The sequence below is a fragment of the Geospiza fortis genome, unplaced genomic scaffold (assembly GCF_000277835.1).
Source record: "Geospiza fortis unplaced genomic scaffold, GeoFor_1.0 scaffold173, whole genome shotgun sequence".
NCBI lineage: Eukaryota > Metazoa > Chordata > Aves > Passeriformes > Thraupidae > Geospiza > Geospiza fortis.
Genome location: NW_005054334.1, coordinates 6,293,993 through 6,302,874, shown reverse-complemented (window position 1 = coordinate 6,302,874; position 8,882 = coordinate 6,293,993). Strand labels below are relative to the sequence as shown.

Sequence of the window (8,882 nt, the reverse complement as noted above, 5' to 3'; positions counted from 1 at the left end):
CCACATAACTGTCTCCAATGAAGAAGTCTGCTCTGTAGACACCTAGGAGTCAATTTCATTGTCCATACTCTGCTGCCTAGGGTCATTTGGGATTTTCTGTGTTATTGGAGTGAACTAGTGCTCCAGAAGGATTGATCCCCACAGCTCTTGTATCTTATATGCTATCCCTATGCTGTTCACTGAGTAACAGGTAACAGAGCTACAGCACCTTCATTTATCTATGCTGGTGTACCAGAATTAAGTCCTTACAGTGGACGAGGTACCTACATATCAGCTGGCCTTCTCAACTCTGAAATAACCAGGGAGACTGAGCACTCAATCCATTTGCTCTTACAAAGGTCATTTGAGATGCCTAAGGGTATCCAAAACATCTGCACAGGACTGCCAGATCTGATAGAGGAGGTATGGGAAATTCATGTGCCTCTGCAGTGGTCACTGAAAGCTGAGCAGGAGACACTGGGGCATCTCAAATGATGCTATGCTGGTGTGCAGGCAACTAAAGTGAGGCCTCAGGCAATCCAGGCAACCACACCTGGGAGCATTTCAGTATACACAGAAATAGGCACCAATCATCTGGGACAGTCCTTCTGACCTTATGGCTGTTTGGGAGCTGAGACACTCAGTTCACATTTAGGTAACAACCATCAGACATCTAAATTTAGGTGCCTGTATCTGCAGGTTACATCCTGTCCCTAAAGCGAGGTGACAGCCATCTCACCTTTCTGGTGTGATCACTGTGCCATTTGTACTCACACCTGCAGACCAGTGGTGCCTCTCCACCCTCCTTGGCACAGCATGAGAGCCACGGACACCATGTGTCACACTGCAGTGAGTCAGCAGCCCTCAGGCTCCTAAATCACTTGGGATTGTTTTTAAATGTAGCCCCATTAGCCTTCTGAAAGTACAGGTTATGTTTGATGACTGACTCTCATGGATTTCTCAGGCATTCTGAGAAATGTCTGTGTTACTTTTATAGTTTCTCCTTTTTTGTCAAATTATATCCTGATATAATTTGACATGGTCTATTCCATGAGGATTTTTGTGTCTCTGCAAATGAAGGGAAGTAGCTGGCAGTCCATAATGTGCTCTGACAAGATGCAAATAGGCTGGCAGTGACCAGTGACCTTTGAAAGCTTCTTGGGATGCTTTCCTAAGACAAGTTGAGTCCCACTGAGATGCTGCTAAGCTCCTCTCCATCTTTACTTATTTTCTCTTCTCATTTTTCATAACTGCCTCCTTCTTGGCTGGCTCACTAAGCCCAGGACCTGCTTTAAAGTTTAGATTAATTTCATGGAGAGAAAACTGGTATGTCTTTTCCTAAGAAACCTTGGGATTTTCCACTGAAATAAAAACTGGAAGGACATGAAGAACTGTCTTAGGGCTCAGCATGGCCCACCCCACAGTGACTGCACTGAGTGTTGCCTTTCACTGGATGAGCCACTCATCCCTGCAGGTCCTCATGCACTTCTGTGGGGTGTGGAAGAGAGGACTCTCTCGTATGAGTTTTTTAGCAGTCTCCCCATGTGAGATTCAAAAAGGATCAGCACCAGAAATAAGCCAGAAGCCCTAAAACAAACAAAATTAACAAGCAGATGAGACACCTGTGGGCGCTTAGACCTCAGCACAGGCACGTGCAGCTGCTCTACCTCCACCCCTGGTTTTGGGAAGGAGCACAAACTTCACGAGGTGAGGGGGATTTTTAGGTTTGGGCTGTGTGTAGGGACTGAGTGCTTCACGTGGATAGGCCTTGATGTCAATTCCTTAATCAGGATAATGAAATACTCCCAGTGAGTAACATTTAAAATAACAAATGAAGTCACCAACACATTGGATATACTCGAGGATTTAGATGGGGCTGTGCTGATAGGTGTGTCAGGCCAGAGGCATAAAATGTAGAGCAAGGGGGAATTTGTCATTGCCCGGGCCAGCAATTTGGACAAAGTGACTCAGTGCTGGCGAGCAGAACCAAGCCTTCAGAGAGCAAGGCTGCTCTGAGCGAGGCACAGGGAGAGCCAAGCTACCCCTTTCAGGGAAGGAGCTGGTGGCTCTCGCTGGCACGGGCGGAAGGGACAAGCAGAGCAGACATGTCCCCACACGCATTCGCAGTGTTATAAACAAGAAGCTTGACTAGGCCAGTATTCAAGCAGCAACCAATTTATTAATTAATATGGTAAAGTATGAGCAATACAGCGCTGGGTACAGTGGGGGAAGTTTTCCCTCCAACTGCACACCGATAGTTGAGGCTTACAGGTATTTATAGGGGTACTCATAAGCTTTCTCAGCAGTTTCTATTACCAATTTTTACATCACAATTCTATACACTATTGTGATTTAGTTTTTCTCAGGATGTATCCCAAAAAGGAGTATCCCCAGATGGTGGTGGTCCGGTTTCTGAAAGAAAGAAGACAAATCCCATCTGGTGAAGTCCAGCTCCCCGGATGTGGGTCCACTTTTAATTGCAAGGACTATAAATCTCCTAACAGTCATGTCCAGCTTCCCTTGGTCGAAACTATAAATCCTTGAGTTGATATTCATCTTCCTTTCTCAAGCTGCTTTTCTCTGTTTTGCTAAGGCGTGAGATAAGCATGTTTCCTTTATGTATATTCCAAAGCTATAGTTTCAAGAATACAAGCAATATTCTAAAATTATACTTCAAAAGGTTATTATTGCAAAACTCTTTAAGGCTTAACTACAGCAAAGAGCAACATCCTTAATGCTTTAATTCAAATGCTCCTAAATCATCTAAAGTTAATTGTGAACAAAAGATAGGTTCAAAGGCCTTCTTCCATGCTTTACTTTCCTCAGTTATTATTAGAATTCGTCTTTGTAACTGTCCCATGTGCGGTTTCCACACATATCACAATCACAAATACACACATTGCATGTCTGTACCTGACACAAAACACAGCTTTGTATTTCACAGCAGCACCTGTTGAGAGCCCGGAGAAACAAACCATCTCCGGATCCACGCTTGCCTCTCTGGCTCTGGGCACTGCTCACACACCAGATCTCCTCATGGCCTGCTTTACAAGCAGTTTATCGGGCGGGAAGGCAGGCAAAGACACAAAAGGCTGGGAGCAGGGAGGGGACGCACTGCTATTCATAGTGGCTGTCCCCACCCACGGGTGCCCGGAGCCAGACAGGGGAGCACCTTATCAGAGGCCTGGCCGAGCGGCACTCAGCGCTGTCCCAGCGCTGTCCCAGCGCTCCATCCCCACCCCGGCGCAGGGGTGAGTGCCCCGCTGACGTCAGGAGGCCTTACTTCATTTCCTGGCACCGAATTTTCCCCGCCGTGTCCTGTGGGAGAGGAGAGGCGAGGCGGTGGAACTGGAATAGGCGTGCTCAGCCCCACCTCCCAGCCCTCCAGCTGTTAAAGCTCCCGCAGCGGCGGGCGCGGAGCTGCTGCTCGGCCGGGACTGCGGAGCGGAGGTGCCCGGCTCCTGCTGCGCTGGGAAAGTGCCTCTCCTGGACGGAGCCTCCCCACTGCCTTCTTCAGGCAGGACCCAGAAAGGTAATTCAGGCCCAAAGGTAATTCAGGCGATGTGTTCCAGGATCCAGGTTAGGCCTGCCTGCTGCAGCTGGGTTGGGATGGCTGTGCGGGACATGGGGTGCCATAGCGACCTCAGAGTGCCTCCCGGCCGTGTAGGATGGCACTGCCAGCTGGGCTGGCGAGAGCTCCCAGGACACGACTGGAAATTTGTGGGTGAATAGGTGTATTTTATGTACAAACATCAATGAGAAAGGAGGCTCAAGTTGGAGGGAGAAGACTCCTGCTCTCTCAATCGAGAGCTATGATTTGGGGTGTGCTGTATAAGCTACCACAGCACAGGCGTCTTTGCACGGACTGCAGAGCCCCTTGGAATTCCTAGACCCTGCTTGCTGTAGGTGCTTCATGCCTCATCATGCTACGTAAGACATCTACCCTGGAAAAAAAGAGAAGGCAGTAAAATGGTTGCAAGTGGCCCAGTTCTCCAAGTCAGGAAGATTATTTCCATCCCATCTGCTCCCCTGGCTGTGGTGGCTGGCTGTGGCAAGCGCTTCTTGCAGTCAGCACTGCAGGACCCAAAGCTATGGGTGTGCTCCGTGCTGTCAGCAGGTCACTCACGCTGGTTCTCTGGGCTCTCCACGTGCCTCAACAGCCAGCACCAGTCTGTATCTGCCAGAGCTGTGAGCAGATAAGCTAATCTAATCAACAGTAAATGTCCATGGATAAAATTTTAGAATTTTCTCTCTAGATTTTCAGACATTTATTACTCACAATTGTCCAGATAACCCAGCTCTCTGTGCAAGAGATTATAAATCTCCAAAATTTTGTGTACTTTGTTTGTGAAAACTCCTTCATGTGTTATCCACTTATTCCATGCTCTCCATGGGAGTCCAAAGTTCCTGCATATTTGGATAATTTGCATTTTATTGTAGCCAGCCTTTTGAAGAGCTGCACATCTTTTGCACAGTGAGATTAGAAACTGGAAAAATATTTCCCCAATTCAGTTAGAAGCAGGTCCATTGAGGCATATGTGGGGCTGGGAGTGAGTCAGTGGTATTTTCACCCTTTGTTCATCCCTTGGTTAGATCAACTAACCATTTATTAAAACCACAATCTGCACTCACTAAAATCTGCTGGAAGGGTTTGAGAACCAACTTCATGAGTGCAGTATGTTGTTCTAGAGCAGGAAAATTAAGGCAAATGGCACAGTGAGCACTAAAGTCTACATTTTGCAAGGTTGATTTTTTTTTCCTCTTAGCCTATTTTTCCAGTGTGGGTCACCATTAAGGACTGGTTGCTCATGTTTCATTGTGGTATTGTATCTAAACTCCTCTTCTGATGGATTTTAGAGACTCAAGCCTAAGTGAGGAATTTAGTGTTTAGGAATTTAGTGTTTAGCCCCTAGGGTCTAAACTCCCTTGGTGCTGTGATGTGCAAAGGCCCCCATGCTGTGGTTTCTGCATATGCTTCAAGCTCCCAAGAAAGTAGGGGACTTAATTCCCCTAAACAGCCCACTTAAGCTCTCCTATTCCCTGGGAGACAGGCTTGCTCAGGTAGCAATGAAGTCCACCTTGACATCGTTGGTGGACTCCTCAGGCAGTGACTTGGTAACTTCTCACACCATGAGCAGCACTGGCTCTGACATGTCAGGCCTCTCGTCAGTGCAAGGCAGTGTCTTGGGGAGGAGACTGAGGTCTTTGAGATGCTTCTTGTTGCTACACTGCTGTGAGGAAGGAGAGATATGAGTTCAGGGCTAGTGGTTGGTGGCCTGTATTTGCTGTTGAATTTGGAGTGAGAAGGGCTGTGCTGGAGGCATCCGGATAAGTTATCTGCAAGGTAAAAGGTGTTAAAGTTCCCCCTTCATTCATAATGGTAAACCAAAGCCAAAAGTGCCTCAGAGAATGTTAAAGGGGGAAAATGAATGTAAAAGAGAACAATGGGTTTCCTGTTCTGCATTGTTCATGTCTGAATCTCCCTGGTACAAGGTACTGATGTTGTTTGAACTTGTCAGAGGAGTGTAAACTGCGTTATGACTACAGCTGCTCTTGTATCACAGAATGACAAGGCAGCTCAGTCTCTGCACTGCAGGGCACCAGGCAAGTGCCCTCTCCAGTACCTCACCTTCTCCCTGCTCCCCACATTCCTAAAATGTTGCACAACACCAGGCACAGTGCAGGGGCCATGCAAGGTGAATTGCCTCCTCCTGAGGAGCTTGGCGTGCCTTGATGGAGAGCCAGTGCCAAACTTTGAGGTGGCTCTGCTGCCATTGCCCCATGTCCTTAGCACTGTGGTGTCCTTGCCCAGCGAGGTGGGGATGGAGGTCTGTCCTGCCTCTCCTTCCCCACTCTTGACAGTTCCCAGATGGTTGACTTGACAGCCTGTGCTTTCTCTTTTTCTACAGCTTTGGAAAGGTTGTTCAAGAAGGCAAGAGGATGACAACGTCACCTCCCCCGGGCTGTGGCAGCATCGGTGCCGACTACCACCTGCTCTGTGACACAGAGAAGGCCTGGGGGATTGTCCTGGAGTCACTGGCTGCAGCAGGCATCCTCATCACCATTTTCCTCATCTGCTCGCTCTTCTTCCTCATCTGCAAAGTGCAAGACAACAGCAAGCGGCACATGATCTCCGTCTATTTTTTCTTTCTTTTAGGCACACTCGGCGTTTTTGGCCTCACTTTTGCCTTCATCATTAAACTCAATGACAGGACTCGTCCCACTCGCTTCTTCCTGTTTGGGGTCATCTTTGCTCTCTGCTTCTCGTGCCTCCTCACCCATGCCTGCAACCTCAACAAACTAGTGAGGGGAAGAAAGCCCTTCTCCTGGCGAGTACTGCTGCTCTTGCTTGTTTCCTTTGCCCTGGTACAAGTTGTGATCAGCATCGAGTACTTAGTCACCATGTTTGTAAACCAGAGAGAAGAATTCCTCAGTATGGGTCGGGAGAATACCAACAAGGACTTTGTCATGCTTCTGATCTACGTGCTCTTCCTGATGGCTCTGACCTTCTTGGTTTCCATGTTCACATTCTGTGGGCCATATAAAAGCTGGAAGAGGCACGGGGCACACATCTTTGTCACTGTCCTGTTCTCCATTGCCATTTGGGTGGTGTGGATCACGATGCTCATAAAAGGCAACACGGTTTTAGAAAAATACATGTGGGATGATCCTGTTGTGGCCATTGCTCTGGTGTCCAATGGCTGGATTTTCCTGATAATGTATATTGTCCCCGAAATTTGTTTCCTCACTGCTCCTCTGAAGCTAGAGGACTACCCTCCAGAAAACGACTTCTGCCAACCCAAGTTCATAAAGCAGACAACTGGAGTGGACAACCGTGCCTACACCCAAGATGAAATTGTGCAAGGTATGGTGAAGTGGATGACTCCACTGCCCCCCCAGCCCTAAGCACACAAGCACCACTCATGACCTAAAAAGAGGTGGGAGAGCTACAAGATGATATGATATTCTAAATGAGAGGCTAGGAGAAAGCTTCAGACTGATGAAACTTTGGAAATGTCCATGCAAATTCATCTCCAGACATGAGAACAATGAATTAGAACCAGTGCAAAAGCAATGTGTAGGAGCAGTGACTGAGTAGGAGACTTGCTGCACGTCAGGGCTGAAATATCACTCTTTATGACCCTGCTGTGTCTGGAAAGTCCATGTTGAAAATCAGAAGGGTTTTTTTGTCTCTTAGTGATGCATCAGCTCTTCAGGTCTATCTAGGTTATACCTTGGAGGTTATTTATTCCAGTTCTGATCAGGTTCCCATATCCATGTAAGAATGAATCTGTCATCCAAAAAGGAGGCAAGGAGGTCTTTCTTTTCTGTATGAATCTTTTGCCTACTTGGACAGAGCAAAATGTTTCTATGAATTGAGGTTTCCCAAACCTGTGGGTAGGAGATGTGATTCCTCTAGGTGTGGATTTGCTCCTGGTATCACATTCATCACCTGGAGTCAGACCGCCAGGTTTGTGAGAGAATAGCCAAGAAAGGCTGTGCTCTCCCAGGGAATACCCTGAAGAGGGTCTTGTGCATACAGGTGAGAGGGATTTGGCTGGTGGTGGTGACAGTAATTGTGAGGCAACAGGAGGTGTCTAAACTCCAAGGCCACCTGTGTCCTGTTATTTGCAATACCACTCATTCCTGCTTTCAAAAGGAAATACTTAATGTCCTCCACCTATGGATTTCAGCTCATTCCTGCCTGCACACTGCAACAGTTTGACCAATCTAAAAGCAGCTGCTCATGTAGCCACAGACCCTCTGAATGTCCCTTGATGTGGTATTTCTGAGCTACTGTGTAATGCTAATGCACTAACTCTCCCCTGCCTTTGTCTTGTGACACAGGAAACTACTCCCCGTATGCTTCTCACTTTCAGATGAAGGTAAGTTCATGCCACTGTCACCCCTTTCACCACATGCAGGCTACAGGCTACTGTTCAGGTGCTGGAAGGAAGAGAAAGAGAAGGGGCAAAGACAGATGGGCCTAGAGCAGCTCTGTGAAGGCAGGCCTGTGCTTTGCATGGAGCCAGTTCTGTGCCATGTTCATGGAGGTGCCTGTGGCTGGGAGGAAAGAAAGAGCTACGACATGTCCAGGGACATGGGAAGGCAAGAGGGGCCCAGTGTAAAGAGGTTATGGTTTCAATACTTTGGGATTTGGTACCACATAAGAAGTCCTCTCTTCAAGCACGGTTCCTACAGTAGACTGTGCCGTTTCCTAGGAGAATGTGCACATTTCCTCAGCCCATGCCCTGAGTGTATTTCCACCAGCAGACATGGAAGGTGCAGTGCAGATCGAGAGTGGGCAGTCTGCATGTCCACCTGTCCATTCACCAGACCTCCTTCAGACCACAGCTTAGCCACGTCTAGTAGCTCACATCATGTTCCCACATGTCCTCTGGTGACCTGTCTCTGTCACTAATTTGTTCTGCCAGGATCCTCTTCCACAACCTTATTGATCACATTCTCAGGAAACCTACAGCTCTGTTTCTCCCTTCTTTCCTTTGTTTTCTTTATAAGTCTTGTCTCTGCCATTTTCAAAGGTAAAGATTTCTGTGCTTCCTTTTCAGGCCATTGAACCCCAGAATGATTTCTCCATCCCTCGCCCCAAGGCCCGGACAAGCCCGTACCATGACTACACTGGTGGGAAGAGCCCCATGTAGCAGCTCCACAGTGAGCAGAGACTGAGTGCCCCTCAGCAGAGGCACAGGGAATGGGCCACATGGTGACAAAGGAGATGATCCTGCAGAAGAGTCAACCCACACCAGCAGAAAAGGAGAGGGATCCTCTTTCCCCCACACAGGCACCTTTGTAGCTCCCAGTTATTCTTCAGACGCAGCTTTCAGACACAGCCCTGGCCATCCTGTCCCTGCTCACTCTGTCTCCATGGAATGGAGCTTCTC

At 48.0% G+C, this 8,882-nt stretch overlaps 1 protein-coding gene across 1 annotated transcript; it reads left to right on the top strand.

Moving 5' to 3' along the window:
* Positions 1-3,301: 3,301 nt before the first annotated feature.
* LOC102043631 (retinoic acid-induced protein 3) lies at positions 3,302-8,845 on the top strand. Its single transcript, XM_005421895.2, has 4 exons — positions 3,302-3,511; positions 5,889-6,844; positions 7,828-7,865; positions 8,550-8,845. Exons 2-4 carry the CDS (start codon positions 5,920-5,922, stop codon positions 8,640-8,642), a joined length of 1,056 nt encoding a protein of 351 aa, XP_005421952.1. The 5' UTR covers positions 3,302-3,511; positions 5,889-5,919; the 3' UTR covers positions 8,643-8,845.
* Positions 8,846-8,882: the final 37 nt, after the last annotated feature.

Bases quoted from the DNA above. Each gene is read 5' to 3' on its own strand.
- LOC102043631 (XM_005421895.2), top strand. From the start codon at position 5,920: ATGACAACGTCACCTCCCCCGGGCTGTGGCAGCATCGGTGCCGACTAC. The intron at 6,845-7,827 runs GTATGGTGAAGT...CTTGTGACACAG, and splicing joins CCAAGATGAAATTGTGCAAG to GAAACTACTCCCCGTATGCT. The intron at 7,866-8,549 runs GTAAGTTCATGC...CTTCCTTTTCAG, and splicing joins CTTCTCACTTTCAGATGAAG to GCCATTGAACCCCAGAATGA.